We start from the raw sequence: 22,527 nt of genomic DNA, 5'->3' as shown, positions 1-22,527 counted from the left end.
GTCTTTATATTGGTTCCCTTTGTGCGCTTCCCTTCAATTTCAAAAAGACTAGATTTGATACTTTCCAAAGACTGCCATATTTTTCCTGTACTGGAATCATTGTAAATGAAAACAATAATGTGTTTAATGAAGATCATATTTTTTTTTTGGTAATCATGATGAATGACCATAAAAGCCCCACTGCAGGTTTACCAATAATACTGTGTAATAAAAACATTGACACCTTGGAAAAAAAATGGGGGAGGTCCAAGAACGGAACCTTGGGGGACCCCGACGGGGAAAGGAAGAGGAGTGGAGGAAGCAGAATTGCAAATGTAGCACCCTCTACCTTAGTTAGGTTCTATCAAAGAGGTATGTAGATATCTCCTATCTCCCCATGGAGATATCAACAAGAGAAAATGAGCATAGGGACTATTACGGGGCACATAGAATATTTATTATTCAAAAAGAATATTAATACCAAAGCAATAGATCATATTTAAAAGAGAGGATTTATTTAGAAAAAAACAAGAAATAAATACATAAAATATCACAAGATTCCATTGGTAGAGACGAATGAGGTAATTATTCAACTAGTTGCGCTGTCATAGCTTCATCAGGGATATTACCTGAGTCTGAAAATATACAATTATTAGTGTAACAATTCATTAATGTTACACTAATAATTGTATATTTTCAGACTCAGGTAATATCCTGATGAAGCTATGACAGCGAAACTAGTTGAATAATTACCTCATTCGTCTCTACCAACGGAATCTTGTGATATTTTATGTATTTATTTCTTGTTTTTTTCTAAATAAATCCTCTCTTTTAAATATGATCTATTGCTTTGGTATTAATATTCTTTTTGAATAATAAATATTCTATGTGCCCCGTAATAGTCCCTATGCTCATTTTCTCTTGTTGATATCTCCATGGGGAGATAGGAGATATCTACATACCTCTTTGATCCAAACTATCGGGATGAGGTGCACACATGTAGTTGTACAACTATTGTATTTCCAAGCTATTTCTTTCCTTTAGTTAGGTTCTAAGTGTAAGGTTTTTTTTTTGTGTGTAAGCTGCCAGCGCAGGTAAATTTAAGCAGGCCTATGCTGTGAGTTAGGCCTGTTTGTTTTTGATCTGGGGACAGGGGAGTGGTTTAGTGTAGCAGTAGGTGACTGACATGTACTTCAGCTCTTGGGCGTCTCCTCTGTTTCCAGGGAGAATGTTCTGGAAAAAGGGTAGGGCAGAGAGCTAGAGTGACATGGGGTACATGTGAGGAGCTCTGACCAATCCCCAACTAGGACTGGCAGGGGGCAGGTCTCCTACATATACCCATGGTCACCCTGCTTCGGGGGGGGGAGTTGTTGGCTGAATGAACTGGATGATGAAGTGTTAGACTGTTGTGTCTGAGTGAATCCCCTTTCTGGCTCCTGAGCTCCCCGCCTGAAGGGAGCTCAGGAGCTGGGAGGGAGCCTCTCTTTACATGGTTATGGAGAGGTGTCCTGGAACAGGAGCTGGAGGAGACAGTTGGTACGCACGTCCAGAGTAAAGTCATTCAGGAAGGATCCAGGACAGGTGTGAGTGAATGGAAAGCTCTGGAAGAGGCATTCCATGGGGAGCTGGATGTGGAGCCAGAGGGAGAGACTGTGGGAGTTTGTGTCAAATCTATGCAGCCATGAGGGCGGACAGGATTTGCAAGTTGGACTTGCTGGGATCAGTAGTCCATCAAGTACATTTATTCTTCTCAAATAAATCGGTTGCTACCACAAAGGGGTACTGCAGGCCCGGGCCTACAAAGGGCGTCAAGTAGACACTGTGACTTATTCAGACTGAGGCCTAGTTATGATATGATGGTGTGACAGGATTATTAAAATTGGATAGTGAAGTAATGTGCTGACAGAAGTGAGCTGGAAGAAGTGTTCTGAGGTAAAAATTGTTCTTCTGAGAAGTGTGATGCGGTTACTTTTATTCTACAAAGTACATTTTATCCTATGGGCACAGAGTCCACATCTGTTTTATACCTCTTTTCCCATATTTGTACTACATTCGTTAGGAGCTCCATCCCATCCACACAATTGAAACTTCACCCCCCCCCCCTACAATAATCCCTAGCAGATCTCCTCCACCAGCCACACATCTTCCGGCAGCTCTCCTTCACCATATACTCAACGTTCTCCCACAGCTCTCCTCCAACCTACATTCTCTGACAGCTCTACCTCCACCAGCCACTCTATGTTCTCTCACAGCTCTTCCCCCACCATCTACACTACATTCTCTGACAGCTCTCCTCCACCATTCACGCTAAATTTTCCGACAGCTCCCCCCCCACACTACATTCTCCGATAGCTCTCCTTCACCATCTGCACTACATTCTCCGACAGCTCTCCCACCATCATCCACACTACATTCTCTGACAGCTCTCCTTCCACCATCCGCACTACATTCTGCAACAGCTCTACCTCCACCATCCACACTACGTTCTCTAACAGCTCCCTTCCACACTACATTCTCCGACAGCTCTCCTTCACCATCCACACTACATTCTCCGACAGCACTCCCCCACCATCCACACTATGTTCTCCGACAGCTCTCCTCCACCATCCACACTACATTCACCGAAAGCTCTCCTCCGCCATCTACACTACAGTCTCTGAAAGCTCTCCTCCCACCATCCGCACTACATTCTCCGACAGCTCTCCTCCCACCATCCACACTACATTCTCCGACAGATCTCCTCCACCATCCACACTACATTCTCCGACAGATCTCCTCCACCATCCACACTACATTCTCTGACAGCTCTCCTCCACCATCCACACTACATTCTCCGACAGCTCTCCTAAACCATCCACACTACATTCTCCGACAGATCTCCACCATCCACACTACATTCTCCGACAGCTCTCCTCCACCATCCACACTACATTCTCTGACAGTTCTCCTCCACCATTGTTAGAGAAATTAGATTCTTATTTTAAAATCATTTAATGAATGCTTGCATGAGATTGTTTAGAAATAGTAGAATTTCACATTAACCAATATATATATTATTCTGTAGATATAGAAAGTCTTAATTTTTAGATGTGGAACTTTAGATGACCTCTCTGCTTCTTGCTGATATTTTTACTGGGTGAAAGATCATTAGAATAGATTCAAGTTATATAGAATTGTTTCCAGTCCTTGAAATGCATATAAATCACAAAGATAAGATGGTTCATTTTTAGTTACTAATTAGAAGAGAGAACTTTTGACAGCAGTGAAATACAGGTTTAGAAATAATTATGTGGAATATGAGAAAGTTATGTACAGTACATTAATTAAGTTTGACAGGGTCAAACAAAGGTCTGCTTGTGTCCTCATTGAAACAGTTAAAATACATTGAATGAGGAAACACTGATGTATGTATGTATGTATGTATGTGTATATACATACATTTGGTGGGGATATTGAAAATTCATTCTCCCAAAGTCATAAATCTGTCTTATCAGGACAAGGAGGGTTTGATCTAACACAGCTGGGTGCCATACTGTCTATACACAGGTGTTTTTAATTGGACAAAACCAGTTATAAATCACTTTAATGAACATATAGGAATTTTGGGAGTGAATAAGTTTGTAAAACAGGTATCAGATTTATGGATAGTTACACTGATGTAGATTTTAGCAACCAATCATATCTAGGAGAGATGGCTGAAATAAGGCTTGTAAAAGGGTATATAAATGCAAGTTCTATGATTGATAGACAAATCAGATAGAAGCTCATATGGCTGAACTTTCAGAAACCATGAAACAGACTCAGACAGAAGTACAATCAAATCACACTTGTTTATTAATAAAAATAAAAAGGTAAATAGAAAAAAAGCGTAGTCAAGCATAGCCAGAGTCCTGTAGCCAGATTGGGTAGTCAGCCAGTCCAAAGTTCATCAACCAGATCGAGTAATCAGCCAGGCCGGTAGTCAGGGATCCAAGGAGAGCAACCGCAAGCAGGATAAGAAGTCAGGAATAGGGGTGGAAGGTTGCGCTATGGAGCTTATATGTAAATATAAAATAAAATAAAATAAAATGAAATGAAATGAAATAGGTAGGAGCTGCCTCTATTAATATCCACCTGGTAGGGTGGGGAATATTAGATTGGGGGTTGCTATGAATAGATCTGGCGCTATACCTATATGTGGAAGTATGTCTCCAGGGACTTAATGGTGTAATAAATTAAAAGTGTTACATCAACCTAATGTGTAAGTGACAATGTGCAATGTGCTGTTCTAGTATGAAATATATAGAAGTAAAAATTGGAAGATGTAAAAATAGAGATATTTGCCACAATAGATATTTGCCAGCGTGCTGGCTATAAAATGAAATTATGTGCAATTAGTGATCACTTCTTAATGTCTAAAAACATATAAATACCCAAACATGTACGGTGCTAGTGCTAGTTCTACTTAATATATTAGTGACAAATATGAAATGTAAACACAGAATTAACCAAACTATAAAGTTTAAAGTGCACAAATGTGACGGTAAAATATATGCATGCAATAGTAAAATCCACAGTAATGTGTGATAGATGTCAGTACATCAAGTGGGACATGCCAAAAATTGGGAGTGAAAAAAGGGTAAGAATAAAAATAAAAATGTATATTTATCCAAAAAATAAAAAAATATATAAAAATATAAAAGAGGTAAAAATGTAAAAAAGAGCAAGAAGTCTTTGGTGCAGTGCAATTAGTGGGATTTTTTCCGTGGATAAAAGGAGGGGATGTGATGGATCCAAATCTATTCTTCATGCATTGTGGACACTTCTAGGTTGTACTCTCACCAGAAAAATAACCCCATCCGGGGAGGATCAGCCTTCACAGTATGAGCTACTGTGTCGCTCTCTGGCTTGCTTCTGGTGGGCTGCTGGAGATCCCTCGTTATTTCCAGGTGGAGTGTGCCACAGTATGTATATATTAAAAGAGAGGACCATCCATAGTGTGATACCGTATAAATCAATTTATTAAACAAATACTTAAAACTACTCACAATTTTAGGTATAGGTAATGGCATAAAAGGTTGCTGTATAAGAAGTAAGGAAGCTGCTGCGAGCGTTCCGTTCGGCTTCCACGCCGTCTGTGTTGAAAGTGTGTGTTCGATAAGCCACGCCCTACGCGTTTCGTCACTGGGACGTCATCTGGAGCTCCAGATGACGTCCCAGTGACGAAACGCGTAGGGCGTGGCTTATCGAACACACACTTTCAACACAGACGGCGTGGAAGCCGAACGGAACGCTCGCAGCAGCTTCCTTACTTCTTATACAGCAACCTTTTATGCCATTACCTATACCTAAAATTGTGAGTAGTTTTAAGTATTTGTTTAATAAATTGATTTATACGGTATCACACTATGGATGGTCCTCTCTTTTAATATATACATACTGTGGCACACTCCACCTGGAAATAACGAGGGATCCTCAGCAGCCCACCAGAAGCAAGCCAGAGAGCGACACAGTAGCTCATACTGTGAAGGCTGATCCTCCCCGGATGGGGTTATTTTTCTGGTGAGAGTACAACCTAGAAGTGTCCACAATGCATGAAGAATAGATTTGGATCCATCACATCCCCTCCTTTTATCCACGGAAAAAATCCCACTAATTGCACTGCACCAAAGACTTCTTGCTCTTTTTTACATTTTTACCTCTTTTATATTTTTATATATTTTTATATTTTTTGGATAAATATACATTTTTATTTTTATTCTTACCCTTTTTTCACTCCCAATTTTTGGCATGTCCCACTTGATGTACTGACATCTATCACACATTACTGTGGATTTTACTATTGCATGCATATATTTTACCGTCACATTTGTGCACTTTAAACTTTATAGTTTGGTTAATTCTGTGTTTACATTTCATATTTGTCACTAATATATTAAGTAGAACTAGCACTAGCACCGTACATGTTTGGGTATTTATATGTTTTTAGACATTAAGAAGTGATCACTAATTGCACATAATTTCATTTTATAGCCAGCACGCTGGCAAATATCTATTGTGGCAAATATCTCTATTTTTACATCTTCCAATTTTTACTTCTATATATTTCATACTAGAACAGCACATTGCACATTGTCACTTACACATTAGGTTGATGTAACACTTTTAATTTATTACACCATTAAGTCCCTGGAGACATACTTCCACATATAGGTATAGCGCCAGATCTATTCATAGCAACCCCCAATCTAGGATAAGAAGTCAGGTGGGATGTCAGCAAGCCAGTCTTGGTCACCTCACAGGGAACCATCTCCTGCTGTTTGTTTCAACGCGAAGGCAAATGAAAAAGTGAGCAGGAAGGCTTTAAATAGGCAGGTCAGACGAGCATCATTGGGAACAACTGGTAACTGTGGAAAGAGAAGAGACCTGGCAATTAGCTGACAGATGAGTGGCCAGCCCAGAGGAGGAAGGGCTAAGCCAGCCCTGACAGTACCCCCCCTCAATGACCCCTCTCCCTCAGAGGGCCACCGCGCTTGAGGGGAAAATGTCTATGGAACGTGGAGAACAGGGGCATGTACGTCAGAGGATGAACCCCAGGAGTGTTCCTCCGGATGGTACCCCTTCCAATGCACCAGGTACTGTATGCGCCCACGGAACCTACGGGGGTCAACAATGGATTGTACCTCATACTCCTCATGGTTCTCAACCAGAATAGGGTGAGGACGTGGCACCGAGGTGGTAAATCGGTTACGGACCAACGGTTTCAATAAGGAGACATGAAACTAATTAAAAATGCGCATACTAGGAGGAAGGTCCAATGCGTAAGCTACTGGGTTAATCCTGCGAAGGATACGGAACGGCCCAATAAACCGAGGGGCAAACTTCAGTGAGGGAACACGAAGCTGGAGGTTGCAAGATGACAGCCAGACGATATCCCCAACCTGGTAGGAAGGCGCAGGCAGGTGTCTGCGGTCAGCATGGAGTCTGTACCTATCAAATGGAGACAATCGTAAGGCAGAATTCAAGGCACTGTTGTGAGCAAACTCTGCCCAAGGTAATAGGTCAGACCAGTTGTTAGGATGGTCAGAAATATAGCAACATAGGAATTGCTCCAAGGACTGATTGGCTCGTTCTGCAGCCCCATTAGACTGCGGGTGATACGCAGAAGAGAACGCAAGCTGGATTCCCAACTGTGCACAAAAGGCTCACCAGAACCAGGAGACAAACTGACTGCCCCTATCTGAGACAATCACCTCAGGTAGCCCATGTAAGCGAAAGATCTCCCGAGCAAAAATGGAAGCCAGTTCCTTAGAGGTGGGCAACTTCTTAAGTGGAATACAATGACACATCTTTGAGAACCGGTCAACCACCATAAGGATAACAGTGTTGCCTTGGGAGTTGGGCAATTCCACAATGAAATCCATAGACAGGTGAATCCAGGGCCTCTCTCCATTGGGTATGGGTTGTAGGAGGCCCACTGGAAGGTGTCGTGAAGTCTTACTCTGAGCACACACGGGACAGGCAGCTACGAAAGCAGTAACATCAGCCCGTAGACTAGGCCACCAGAATTGTTGGGAGATGGCCCAAATGAGTTGATTCTTCCCAGGATGGCCAGCTGCCTTGGGAGAATGGTAAGTCTGGAGCACTGCAGTACGGAGACTCTCTGGGACAAAGCAGCGGTCACAAGGTTTATCAGGAGGAGCATGGACCTGAGCAGCAAGAATTTTGTCACCCAAAAGGAGAAGACTGGTGCGAACCGTAGCCAAGATACGATCAGGAGGAATCATAGGAACCAGAACCGACTTGGAAGTGGAGGAAAATTGTCGTGACAAGGCATCAGCCCTTACATTCTTAGTACCGGGAAAGAATAAGACAATGTATTTAAAGCATGACAAGAAAAGATCCCATCGCCCTTCTGGGAGAGAGTCGCTTAGCTTCAGAGAAGAATGTAAGATTCTTATGGTCAGTAAGAATAAGAACGGGCACAGTGGTACCTTCAAGGAGATGTCTCCATTCTTTCAGGGCTAAAATGATTGCCAACAGCTCTCTGGCTCCTCCTTGTGTCCCTGGCCATGGGCATGCGGGCTGGTCCCGCTGCCTAGGCTTGGGATCCTTTTTTCCCCCCCTGCCGGCGGCGTTCTTGGAACATTTTTCCACCACTGCGCGTGCGCGGGGCCCAGGGTGTGCAAGTTACGGAGGAACGTTGCGTGTTTACGACGCAAATGACGGGATGCCGGGTACGCTTTGCTTCCCTCCATCACTTCTCTCACTACGTGCACCTAATCATTGGGGCGATATTATTGAATAGTCTCCCCTTTTACCACTTTCATTGATATTCACAGTTTTGCATGTTTGTTTGTGTGTTTTTTTTTGTCACGTTTTCACTTTTACAATGTTTTTCACTTTGGCCTTTGGGTAGCTCTATCACCATTGGTGGCACTTCCTCCGCTATATGGGATCCCCTGTGTTGACATATACACAATTGGGGTGACCATATTAATCAGGCATAAGCGGTGATACTCACACGTAGGGTTATATACCCCCTACGGTGATCAACCACGTGGGATCATTTAATGTGATGACCCACCTGGTGGGACCCTGACAGTGGTGCATACACATATATATACACACAAAGCAAATCCACATAACTGTTTACTAAAATCTGAATTTCTGCAGTAGGTACTGCATACCTTCACCTGCAGTTTAGGTGGGTGTTTTCCCCTCTCTCTCTCCAGTTTGGTAGGAGGGTGGGGTTGCACAACGTGTGACCTCTTGTAAGCTGTGCTGGTGGGTGCCATCCTGTCCCCGGTTTGTGATACCTGTGGAGTGCCTCAGGACCCAGAGCCTGCAATCAAGGGGCTTTTTCTTTTAAACAAAAAAACCTTCCATGTGGGAACAATAACTGAATCCGTTATCTTTGTGGATACAGTGGATGGGCCATTTTTCTCTGAAGAAGACCCCAGCGAGGGTTGAAACGCATCAGCATTTTTATTATACAATTCCCACTGGAGCTCATGTTTTAACTATTATGTTATAATAATTTATTAAGATAAGAAAAAAACTTTATATCTGTAGAGGTTATTTATCCTATCTCTTTGTGTTTGCTGCCAAAAAACCCCACCTGGGGGAGTTGTCCTTCGTTTTTTCCTATGCATACCGGGGTGAGCAGCGCTCTTTGAACCCTGGGGGGTATGTGTCCTGTCCTTTGCTATATCTCATGGTGAAGAGCCCCTATGGCCATAGACAACGGAACCATCTCATGAGTCGCATGGGCAGGCTGTAAAGGTCTCCCGTCAAGAGCCTCAATGGCGAGTGGAGTGTCACGCAGCTTCAGCAGAATCGAGTGCTGCAAAACAAAAGCAGCATCAATGAACAGGCCTGCAGCCCCAGAGTCGATTAGAGCCTGTATCTCGATGGACGACTCAGCCCAAGAAAGGGTGACCAAAACCAGGTGCTTATCCTTCTGGATAACTGGGGACGAAGCAACGCCACCTAAGGTCTGTCCATGACAGGACCTCAAGATTTGGGTGTTTCCTGGACGGGTAAAAGTTAAATAGAAAAGAGCGTAGTCAAGCATAGTCAGAGTCCTGTAGCCAGATCGGGTAGTCAGCCAGTCCAAAGTTCATTAACCAGATTGGGTAATCAGCCGGGCCGGTAGTCATGGTTCCAAGGAGAGCAACCGCAAGCAGGATAAGAAGCCAGGTGGGATGTCAGCAGGCCAGCCAGGAGGTTCCCTGTGATGTGACCAACGCGAAGGCAAATGAAAAAGTGAGCAGGAAGGCTTTAAATAGCTAGGTCAGACGAGCATCATTGGGAACAGCTGGTAACTGTGGAAAGATTATAGAGCTGGCAATTAGCTGACAGATGAGCGGCCAGCCCAGAGGAGGAAGGGCTAAGCCAGCCCTGATATGAACTCTATGTATGCTGCCCTAGTGCACGGGTCATAGAGGTCAGAACCAGTGGGAAATTATCTGTTCAGATAGGTGTCTAACAGGGTTTGTCTATGCAGCCCTATTGCATAGGTGGCAAGCAGTCAGAACCAATTGGCAAATCTCTGTCCTTTTGCTGTAACTTGTCTCCTCGTACGAGTCAAATAAAGAAAACTTCTTAACTTGATCCAGAGTGTGTTCTCAGGTGAATATTGGCCACAACCATCCACACTACATTCTCCGACAGCTCTCCTCCACCATCCACACTACATTCGCCGACAGCTCTCCTCCCACCATCCACACTACATTCTCCGACAGATCTCCTCCACCATCCACACTACATTCGCCGACAGCTCTCCTCCACCATCCACACTACATATGCCGACAGCTCTCCTCCACCATCCACACTACATTCTCCGACAGATTTCTTCCCACCATCCACACTACATTCTCCGACAGCTCTCCTCCACCATCCACACTACATTCTCCGACAGATCTCCTCCACCGTCCACACTACATTCTCCGACAGCTCTCCTCCCACCATCCACACTACATTCTCCGACAGCTCTCCTCCCACCATCCTTACTACATTCTCCTAAAGCTCCCCTCCACCATCCTTACTACATTATCTGACAGCTCTCCCATTGTTTCCAATGAAAAGCAATGATCTGCACTGATCCCTTGTGTAAGGTCTTTCACTTACCACCAATATAAGGTTGGCAATTCTGATTGGATGCTGTCCCTTTATTTTACAATGATTCTTTCTGAATCCAGTGGAACAGATCCATATACACACTTCTCAGCAGAACACAAAAAAGAACAGGCAGACCAGGCTCCAGTTTTTGTAACTGCAATTTTATTGCCTATGTAATGCTACCATTGCTCACTTCTTGCCATGTTCTCACAATTGTCCTTGCATTGTCACAATTGCTCCTTTGTTGCTCCATTAATAGTAATGTGTTTCCTACCTTTGTTACACACTTGGTGTCAAAATTCCCAGTTTTGTATTCACATATTGAACAATATACATGGCGCCAACTATAGCTCAGTATTGGTTCATATGAGGACTGTATTACTATAATTTGAATCTTATGGGTATATAATTATCAAATCATTCCCCTAAAAACTAAAAATATTTTCTCTATGGCCCCAGTGTTCTGTGATGTCCATTGAACACCATGTGGGCCTACCTGTCTTCTTTCGGACATTCTGAAGCTCATGTTCGTTCCCTGGTGTGCTTGGATCTTTGTGTACCCTTGTAACTTATTATGAGGGGCTACCACTCTCTGTGCTGTATTTTTATTTCAAAATATGCAATATGAAAAAAGGGGAACAGGGATCCCGAAAAGTGGGGGCAGAAACTGTAGCAGGAACATCTCATCATTGGAGCCTCCAAAAAATACAAGAAGCCAAGAAAAGACTCCATCAAAACTCCTACAAATTTATAATAATGTTTCCCAGGATGCCCCCTTTATAAAATAAATAGTTTCTTCCTATAAAGGAAACAGTTGGATGAAACAATTCAACCAGTAACAACCATCGTACATTTGTCAAAAGAATAAGAAGTTTCCTTCCCTCCGATTTCTAATTATTTCCTGCAGTCACGTTGTGCGGTGTGTCTTCTCTGATGTGTAACAAGGGCTCCTCTCTGGATGAAAGATTTCCCGCACACAGTACATGAATAAGGACGCTCACCCGTGTGAATTCTCACGTGTTCAACTAAGTTTCCGTTCTGCGTGAATGATTTTCCGCACTGAGAACATGAATAAGGACGCTCACCCTTGTGAATTCTCTGGTGTCTAACAAGGTCTCCTTGATGAGTGAAAGATTTCCCGCACTCTGAACATGAATAGGGATGCTCCCCTGTGTGAATTCTCTGGTGTGCAACAAGGTTTCCCTTCCGAGTGAAAGACTTCCCACAGTCAGAACATGAATAAGGACGCTCACCTGTATGAATTCTCTGGTGTTCAACAAGGGCGCTTTTTTGAATAAACGATTTCCCGCACTCTGAACAGGGATGCTTACCTGTGTGACTTCTCTGGTGCTTTGCAAGGTTTCCTTTCAAAGTGAAAGATTTTCCGCACTCTGAATATGAAAAAGGACGTTCACATGTGTGACTTTTCTGGTGTCTAGAAAGATTATCTTTCTTGTTGAAAGATTTCCCGCACTCTAAACATGAATAGGGACGCTCTCCCGTGTGACTTCTCTGGTGCTTTGTAAGGTTTTCTTTCAAAGTGAAAGATTTCCCACATTCTGAACAAGAATAGGGACGCTCACCTGTGTGAATTCTTTGGTGTTTACCAAGGTCTCCTTTGCCAATGAAAGATTTCCCACACTCTGTACATGAATAAGGACGCTCATCCATGTGAATTCTCTGGTGCAAAACAAGTGGTCCTTTCTGAGTGAAACATCTCCCGCACTCTGGACATGAGAATAGATTCTGAGCTCGGTGAGCTCCTTCATGGGGTGAGGAAGATTCCTCGGGATTAGAAGGATCTGTTGATGGATCTGCAGTGTGAGATCTTACATGGATATTTCCAATCATAGTATGTGATTGATGAGAAGATTCCCCCTGATCAGAGGGATCCATTGATGTCTCCGGACAGGAAGGTCTGTGATGTATATTTTGTGTATTTGGATTTCCTCCTGGAGGATCCTGTGTGATGACATTATCTTCTGACTTACAATCAGCAGATAATAGAAGACGTCTCTCCGAGGAATTCCGGACATCACATCCATCTGTTGGAAAACAAGGTTTAAATGTCAGTATTTCACAAATAACTAGAGATTTTAGCTTTTGCCCTTCTTCCCCATGTTGGGAACATGACGTTATTTTGAGGAACAGAGATGGACCTTTCATATGGTGTACAGTATCTCCTCCTCATTTGTTGGGAACATGACGTTATATTGAGGAATGGAAATGGACCTTTCATATGGTGTACAGTATCTCCTCCTCATTTGTTGGGAACATGACGTTATATTGAGGAATGGAGATGGACCTTTCATATGGTGTACAGTATCTCCTCCTCATTTGTTGGGAACATGACGTTATATTGAGGAATGGAGATGGACCTTTCATATGGTGTACAGTATCTCCTCCTCATTTGTTGGGAACATGACGTTATATTGAGGAATGGAAATGGACCTTTCATATGGTGTACAGTATCTCCTCCTCATTTGTTGGGAACATGACGTTATATGGAGGAATGGAGATGGACCTTTCATATGGTGTACAGTATCTCCTCCTCATTTGTTGGGAACATGACGTTATATTGAGGAATGGAGATGGACTTTTCATATGGTGTACAGTATCTTCTCATTTCTATATGGAGTATAGTACTTCCACTTTATTTCTTGGGAACATAATGTTCCTTGTATAAATTGTCCCCAAAGCTTAACTGGTGTTAGGCCACAAAACAGCAATAAACTTTGGTACCTTTATTTTCCCATTGGCGATACTTTAAAAGCCCTCACAGGTCTTCAGTTTAGAGTAAACCATAAATAATGGCCCAGGAATTATTGCTCACACTATGGCGTACATGGCAGAATACAACATGCATCAAAAGCAACATTTACGTTCATGTATGTGGCCTGGGGCTAAACATTTTTTGGGAGGGTTTTAAGCGCTTGGGTGTAACTATATAACAAAGTCCACTGTGAGATATAATATTTTCAAGATAGGTTCTGTTTTTTTTTTTTGAGAAATCAGGGATCTTTTAGACCCCTGATGTCTCACCTGCCTTCCATTGAAGCTGATGGAGTTGCAGATCGCCCCTTGTGGCCAGGGAAACTATCACCAGAAACCGGACCGTACATCTGCCTGATTACTTTCATTAGAAAGCCACCGGGAGGGTATGTAAAACCTTCATTGCCACAAACGTAAGAAATACGTCACTGGCAGTAAAAAGGTTCCATGTATGAGTTTATTTTCATACAAAAGTTTCAAATCTTTATTGTATGGACAAACAATTGATATAGAGATCTCCAACCTGAGGCAACGCTCTAAGTACATAGAGGGGAGTAAAATAGTGAACCCCTTGTTGTATGTATGACCAGGGCCGGGGTATACTGTGAGTATGCGGACTTGGATGATGTACAGATTTAATAAATTATCTAACATTTTTTTAACCCCTTCAATACATGCCACTGACATATTTCTTACATTTGTCCTTCCTGCCCAGGCCAATTTTCAGCTTTCAACGCTGTCATACTTTGAATGACAATTGCGCGGTCATGCAACGCTGTACTCATATAACACTTTTATAATTCTTTCCCTCACAAATATTGCTCTCTTTTAGTGGTATTTAATCACCACTGGGTTTTTTCTTTTTTTTTATATGAAAAAAAGACCAAAAGTTTTGAAAAAAAAAGGGTTTTTCTATGTTCCTGTCAGTAAATCTAGTAAATAAGTCATTTTTATCCTTTGCTGATGGGCGCTGATGAGGAGGCACTAATTTGCCGCACTGATGGGCACTAATAGCAGGCACTGATCTGATGGGCACCAATAGGCACTGATAGGTGGCACTGACGGGCAATGATAGGCACCTATATGTAGCACCGATGGGCATTAAGAGGTGGCACTGATAGGCAATGATAGGTGGTACTAATGGGCACTAATAGCCAGTGATAGGCACCGATGGTCACTGATAGGTGACACAGATGGGCAATGATGGGCAGCACTGATGAGCAGACACTAGGACAACGACATATGACGTCGCCCCAGAGCGAGAGGGGATCCTGCCCACCGTCATTTCCCTATACAGCGGGTGGGAGGTGGTTAAGCCCCAACTCTTAGACCTCTTTCACACTGGGGCGTTTTTCAGGTGTTTTTCAGGCGCTTTAGCGTTAAAAAAAAGCGTCTGTGAAGCGATTGAAAGAAGCCTCATCTGCAATCCCAATGTGAAAGCCCAAGTGCTTTAAGAGCCTTTCACAATGTCAGCACCTGAAAAACGCTCGTAAAGCGCTGCTTAAACTAGCAGCGCTTTACCAGCGTTTTTCGAGCGCTATTGGGGTGCTTTTAACCCCTGCTAGTGGCCAAATGAAGGGTTAAAAACACCCACAAAATGCTGCTGCCAAAAGCACTTTTCTGGTGCTTTTCAGGCGCTTCCCATTGATTTCAATGGGAAGGGGCACTTTAGGAGCAGTGTATTCACCGCTCCAAAAGCGCTGCAAAGAAGCTGCTTGCAGGACTTATTTTGACGCCCTGCCAGCGCAGCGCCTCAGTGTGAAAGCACCCTGGCTTTTACATTGGGATTGCAGTTGCGGCCTCTTTCAAGCACTTTACAGGCGCTTTTTTTTTGGCGCTAAAGCGCCTGAAAAATGCCTGGAAAACACCCCAGTGTGAAAGGGGCCTCTTATACTAAGAAGTATAATGAGACTGTGACCCATTTCCTCCATAGTGCCTATACTTACGTGTATTGATCAGTAGAGACATTTCATCCTGTTCACTCTTTATAATCATCGCAACCTCCTCCATGGATGGCTGATCACCCCCCACATACGTCTCCACTTCTTCCTCTTTAACTTCAACTTTTATATTAATCTGTTCTTCATCCTAAACCCCAAAATATAGAAAACATCTATAAACTTCAGGCAGATATTACAGACAAAGCTCAGTGCAGCTCTGCGGTTATTAAATGCATTTTTTTTAATATTGTAAACAGTGTAAGTACCTGGTAAAGGGCTCTTGCAGTCCTTGTACAGCAGAGCTCAGACTGGGAGAGGGAGAAGCAGAACAAGGAGCCAATAAGCTCTGCTGCAGGGCTAACGAGGTACATGCTGACAGGAGGGAAAGCAGAGTGAAATAGAGATGACCCCATCGGTTTGCTGCTTCTCCTTAAATTCCCAACTCCAAGAAAGTTAAAGATGGTCCCTTGCAGTGGGGCTGCACTACAAGAGATAACAGCTCATTTAGTCTAGGGGAGAGGAGAAGCGCTTTTACTAACCTTCCTCCGCCACCCTGGCAGATGGCACCTCCCCTCACAAGTGATGGAACTGTCCCTCGGCGTCATCACGTCCAGTGCAGAGCTATGGACTGTGTATCAGGTAAGTAGAGCTTCTTTTCCCATGTCCCATAGATATAAGCAAACACTTAACCCTTTCAGTTCAGGCACAGCCCCACTGCCAGGGACCATCTTTAAGTTTCCCCCGGGTTTGGGCTATAACTATCCAATTACAGATTGGGGAAGGGACAACATCTGTAGGTGTTATGGACCTTCAGAAAATCAGGTCTACTGTTCTGTCTATTTCAGAACAGATCACATGGCTATTATCTGCGAATCCGCAGGGGGGGGCAGGGATCCAACTTCTAGGGGCGCATTATCACTGGCTTGGAATCACAGAAGCAAAGACCAACACCACATCATTCAGAACGTGACCCCCATTGGAGGAACACGAGGAGGACAAGGACCCATGATGTCATGTGACTGAATCCAAGACCCACAGAAAAGAATATCACCTTACAAATTTCAGAATCACTTCTGTGTTCTATACACCAAGTCCACCTACCTGATGATGGTGAGGGATGGTGAGATCTTCCTGTGTGGAATCCCGGGAATACAGAGGACATGGACATCTCTCTGGTCGGCTTGTATCACTGAATGTCTCCATCATGATGTCCTTGAAGAGGTCTTTGTGTCCTTCTGAAAACTCCATCACATCAACCGCCTCCTCCTTTATCTCTTCTTTAACAGCATTATTATAATCATTCTGGTTTATACCCTGAATATTCAATATAAATGGGATTAGCTGTAACAATATAGCTATCAAACAAGTCTAAATGAATGCTATTGTTTATTATTGTTCCAAGTAACCTTATGTGAGATGGTGTGATCTTCCTGTGTGGAATCCCGGGAATACAGAGGACGGGGACATCTCTCTGGTGGGTTCCCATTACTGGATCCATCTGTAGGAAACACACACACTGACTGAATACATTGTTTCTATGTGTTTATCAGATGATGGGGGATCTAGGTGGAGCCTCCGTACTGCTCTCTCCTTTACAATAAAGTCTCCTCTTACCCGGTGATGTGAGGGACGGCTGATTGTCCATCATGACATCCTTGTAGAGATCCTTGTGTCCTTCTAAATGTTCCTTCACAGAGGCCATGACATCCTGACACCTTATAGGAACCTGACACACACAATGATACAGTCACCATCCAGACACATCCCTTGTCTGTTACTGGATAATGACCCAGAATTCCCGGCACCGCTCACCTCTCCTGTGAGTAGTTCAATAATCTTGTTGGCGATGCCCACAATCTTCTTGTCATTGTTTCTCTTGGGTTTGAGGGAGTGATGTGAAGGCACTGTGATGGTTAAACAGATACCAGGCTTCACCAGAGGAAAACTCTGCATTGAAAGAGCAACAATAAATATCATTTGACCTCCCAGAATCCTCCTCACCTCTCCGGTCAGGTCTGTGTTTTATTAATAGAGATAAGAGTGATGTCATGTGACCTCCCAGAATCCTCCTCACCTCTCCGGTCAGCAGGTAGATGATCTCCAGGGTAAGTTCTAATATTCTCTCAGTCATGTGACTCGGGTCCTCCTCCATCCTCATTGACGAGATCATGTGATCCATACAAGACTCTGATCGCTGTAGACAAATAATAAAGCGGTGGATCATTAGAACTCAGACAAGTAGAGATTCATTGTAAACCTTCCGTCCAAAAGTGAGGGAGGTTGCCCTGAAATGGAGTGTGTACCGTACCGGTAAGGTGAAATTGCACAGCCGAGTATAACTGCGGCGGCTGGTCGGCAAGCGGTTAATGGTTATGTAATGCAGCCCATCAATTTTCAACTTGCCTGCTCGCATAGAAAATGGTCTCTGGCTGTTCTCCCAGCGATCACCCCGGGAAGAGGGAGGAGAGACTCCGGAGTACAGAGCGGGATAGCCCGCTGTTAAAGCTTACATTACAATTGCCGTCTGCTTGTGGTTACACACAGAGCTGCATCCTGAGCTGCGCCTGTGTTAGACAGAATGCCAGTCCAAAGCTGGGATGTGTTTTGTATCACAGGTGTGGGGTCCGGAGGGATGTGTGTAACCACGAGCAGAGGCAATTCTAATGTAAGCTGTAACAGCGGGTTATCCCACTCTGTACTCCGGCGGCTCTCCTCTTCCTGCAATCTCTCTTCCCCGCGATGATCCTCTTCACAGGTGAGTTGAGGCTGCAATGGTCGGCACAGGTGAGCTGAGGCTGCAGTGGCCGGCACAGGTGAGTTGAGGCTGCAGTGGTGGGCACAGGTGAGGCTGCAGTAGTGGTGGGCACAGGTGAGGCTGCAGTAGTGGTGGGCACAGGTGAGGCTGCAGTAGTGGTGGGCACAGGTGAGGCTGCAGTGGGGCTGCGGTGGTGGGCACAGGTCAGGCTGCAATTATGGGAACAGGTGAGCTGAGACTGCAATGGTGGGCACAGGTGAGGCTGCAGTGGTGGGCCCAGGTGAGGCTGCAGTAGTGGTGGGCACAGGTGAGGCTGCAGTGGGGCTGCGGTGGTGGGCACAGGTGAGGCTGCAGTGGAGCTGCGGTGGTGGGCACAGGTGAGGCTGCAATTATGGGCACAGGTGAGCTGAGACTGCAATGGTGGGCACAGGTGAGGCTGCAATGGTGGGCACAGGTGAGGCTGCAATGGTGGGCACAGGTGAGGCTGAGGGTGCAGCAGTGGGCACAGGTGAGCTGAGGGTGCAATAGTGGGCACAGGTGAGGGTGCAATAGTGGGCACAGGTGAGGGTGCAATAGCGGGCACAGGTGAGGGTGCAATAGCGGGCACAGGTGAGCTGAGGATGCAATAGCGGGCACAGGTGAGCTGAGGATGCAATAGTGGGCACAGGTGAGCTGAGGATGCAATAGTGGGCACAGGTGAGCTGAGGGTGCAATAGTGGGCACAGGTGAGGCTGCACTGATAAGTCACAAATATAAATATTAACAACAACTTTAAGTCTGCATAAAACATTTAAGTGTCATTTCATGAGATAATTTAAAAGGGTGTGATTAGGGACGGGATTGGGTGGGGCAACTGGTGGCGAGTAACTCTTAAGGCCTGGCTAGTAGCTCTGGACTTGAAATTTTGAGCCCTGGTGTAATGTACTGCATTTTATTTACTTTTTTGTTGCTTTGTTTTTATCCTTGTAAGGTGACCTTGGGTGTTCTGAAATGCACTTATAAATAAAATGTATCATTATAGTAGCACCCTCCTTTTATAGGTTCTAGGATGTGAATAGTTTGATTTGTGTAATTTGCGCTTCGGCCTAACGGTGGGGCTAGAGGCAAATCTATTTTTCAGCAGGTCTGCTTCACAGAATGCTGCAATGTATTAGTCGGGTCTGCTCCTGTGCTCTGGTGCTGTTGAGTTTGCTTAGACTCCTCCTACCTTCTAGAAACTAGTAGAGCTTTCTAGAACATAGGTGCGAGTTAGGCAAATAGGCAGCACAAGTATGTAGCAGTCTCTGCCAATTACAGGCGAGGCGCCTGTGAGCATGCTGGGATTGGCCAATATATTTTATTTATTTCAGGTACTTACAGTATATAGCGCTGTCAATTTACACTGCACTTTACATATACATTGTACATTCACATCAGTCCCTGCCCTCAAGGAGCTTACAATCTAACCCCCAACTTACAAACATAAATACACTAGGGCTGAAACAACGAATCGATTAATTGACAACTAATCGATTATGAAATGAATCGATTACTATGTTCATAATCGAGTCATCGGTCAGTAACATAATGGGGTTAAAAAAAACTAAAATGAGCCCTTTATAGTACAAAAAGAGCAAATAATCCCTACTGAAACTCTTTAATTTCACAGTTCTACAGTAAAAAAATAAAAAGAACCCCTTACAGTAGTTTTTTGCTTTTTTTGTACTATAAAGGGCTAATTTTTTATTTATTTTTTTAAACCCCATTATGTTACAAATTGTGTTAGGCCTGGTTCACATCTATGTGTTGGCGCTTTTTACAGAAACCCACTACAGTTCATTTACATGTTTTCCCATGGGACACGTTCACATATGTGCTTTTTTCAGCCGCTGCGTATTTGGAAAGCGTCAGGGACTTTTTTTTTTTAACGCCATACTGTGCTTTTTGGTTCAATGTACTTCAATGGAGAAGCTGCAGAAACGCATACAATGCGTTTTTTGCAGCAATTTGTGTTTTTTTTTTATCTGCCCAACAACAAATTGTCCAAAAAAAAAAAAAAGCTAAAATGCAAATCGCAGCAAAATCACATGCGCAAAAATCAAAGTGCACTGCAAAAACAGATCAAAAGCAAACTGCACAGGTGTGTACTGAGCCTTATGCTGGCCACACGGATCGATTTTCAGGTGAGAATTCTTGGACGAAAAATCTTTGTACATTCGCTGAATGAAAAAATGCTGTTTGAAATTTTCACTTGTTTTTAACATTCTGTTTTTAAAATGAATGTCATTTCTGAACAAAAACCACATACACTGTCTGAAAATTCCTTTCACCAAGAAGTTTTCGATTGTTTCCAAATTTTCCTGTCACTGTGGTTGAAAATGAATGATAATTTGACCCCACTAACGATTAGAAAATCAAACAAACGTTCTTAAAATTTTTTTTTTTTTTTAAAGAAGCCATTGTTTTTTAAATTAAAAAAAAGTGATCTGAGTCTGATATTTACCAGATTCACCCTTTAATAGTATATACAGTATATCTCTTCTAATAGTATATACAGTAAATCTCTTCTAATAGTACATACAGTATATCTCTTCTAATAGTATATATCTCCTCTATTAGTATATAAAGTATACATCTCCTCTAATAGTATATATCTCCTCTAATAATATATACAGTATATCTCCTATAATCGTATATACAGTATATCTCTTCAGTCTGTTATTCTCTGAGTGGATTCGATATTTTGCTCCCTAACCATAAAGTTGGTTATTTATATTTACCACTGCATAGAGAGATTTAAGAATAAACAGCTTTTTTTTTAAACTTTACATATTAACTAAATTATACACCACAATTTTTTTAAGGTTATTAACCGATTAATCAAAACAATAATCGGCCAACTAATCGATTATGAAAGTAATCATTAGTTGCAGCCCTAGAATACACATACTGGGGCCAATTTAGGATCCATATAACCTACCTGCATGTCTTTGGATTGTGGGAGGAAACCGGAGTACGCGGAGGAAACGCAGGCACAGGTAGAACATGCAAACTCCTGGCAGGTAATGTCATGGTCGGGATTCGAACCAGCGACCCCTTTTGCTGCTGCCCTCTATTCAGAGGACATGTGATCTCTGGGTCCTTCTCTGCCCAGATGGTGGAGTGCACCAGCCAGGGGTGAGGCAGGCTTGCCACTCCTGACACCTACTGCCATGTGGCCTCAGGTGGTCAACCTGAGGGCCTGAAGCTAAAGTAAAGGGGAGACCCCGATGCTTCTGAAGAGCTGACTGAGGGGGAGCTGTTCCTGAGAGGATCTGTTTGCAGCTCCAGTGAGTACAGACCAATGATCTAGGGGCCAGTTCTTTATGGCTACCCCTGTGTGTTGGTACAGTCAGGGTCCAACAAAAAGGGATTGCTGGCTAGTGATTGCCCAATTGCGATTACTGCGTGGGATTTTGCTCAGTTCTACTTCTTTTAGACTGCGGAGCAGTCTGCCGTAACTGGCTTGTACCTAAAGAGCTTTGTCTACCCGTCCTTCACTACAAGAGACTCACACTATTGATTTCTACATTGCGTCACAGAAGTCGTCTGTCATCTGCTCTCAGCAATCGACTTCACCTACCACTCCATTCTCGATCAGCTAGTGTCCTCAGATTGTGTATAGTTTTATTCCAGAGCATCCTACTAAAACACCCGACCCTATCCAAGTTCCTTCAAAAGAAACCTACAAAAACACCCCCCCTAGACTGGTCTGTGACTACATCGAGCCTAAGAGTGTGTGTGTGTGTGTAGGAAATACCTTGCACCTGTAGGGTTGCCACCTGTCCGGGATTCACCCAGACAGTTCGATCTTGGAATCATGCTTCCGGGTTTCAGATTACCTGTAACCCGGACACACTATTCAGTCTGGACTATGGCTTCCCAGCAGGGCTGCTGGCTGCAGTTTTCTAAGCTGAGAGTGTCTGTAAAGCCTCATACACACAGTCGGACTTTATACAAACTTTCCTGTGGACTTTCGTACAAAGGGCGTCGGCCGTGAACTTTTATTGCATACACACGATCGGACATTTTCAGCCAACTTTCACAAAATCACGTGGTTTTTCTGCGCTTTACCGCCACCTTTGGTCAACTTCTGTATCGTTGTCTGATCTTTTGCATTGGTTCTGAGCATGCGTGTTTGTAAAGTCCGATGGTTTTCTGTACAGACGGAATTTGCTCCATCAGACTTATGTTGTCAAAAAGTTTGTCCGTTCGCACAGCCAACAAAAGTCCGATGAAAACCAAAAAAGTTTGTCCGATGGAGCGTACACACGGTCAGATGTTGCCTTAAAACAGCTAATTTGCAGGTTTGTTGTCAAAAAGTCAGATCGTGTGTATGGGCCCTTACACTCTCTTTTATGCTGCCCAAAGCCAGCACTAACAACCCATCCCCCTAAATACACAGATGGGAGAGGAGAGAGGGATCGATCTGCATCTCTTCCTCCCGCCCCTCTGTGTCTG

The 22,527-nt window shown here is 43.7% G+C and overlaps 1 protein-coding gene across 13 annotated transcripts in view; it reads right to left on the bottom strand.

Moving 5' to 3' along the window:
- The window catches only part of LOC143956163 (uncharacterized), a 309,704-nt gene that overhangs the window by 162,433 nt on the left and 124,744 nt on the right, over window positions 1-22,527 (bottom strand). For 11 of the 13 annotated variants that reach the window (XM_077466294.1, XM_077466280.1, XM_077466307.1 and 8 more), the window contains 2 exons: window positions 16,700-16,791; window positions 16,395-16,607 (listed from right to left, as the gene is read on the bottom strand). In XM_077466294.1, the coding sequence (XP_077322420.1) occupies window positions 16,395-16,607; window positions 16,700-16,791 (305 nt within the window). Of the gene's footprint in view, window positions 1-16,394; window positions 16,608-16,699; window positions 16,792-16,907; window positions 17,020-17,105; window positions 17,241-17,367; window positions 17,488-22,527 lie in introns of all 13 variants that reach the window. The other 2 variants (XM_077466283.1, XM_077466282.1) reach the window with 1 other exon arrangement.

The sequence above is a fragment of the Lithobates pipiens genome, unplaced genomic scaffold, assembly GCF_037356315.1.
Source record: "Lithobates pipiens isolate NorthernLeopardFrog02 unplaced genomic scaffold, aLitPip1_a1.2 Scaffold_35, whole genome shotgun sequence".
In the NCBI taxonomy this organism is placed as follows: Eukaryota; Metazoa; Chordata; class Amphibia; order Anura; family Ranidae; genus Lithobates; species Lithobates pipiens.
This window is presented reverse-complemented; position numbering and strand designations above follow the sequence as displayed.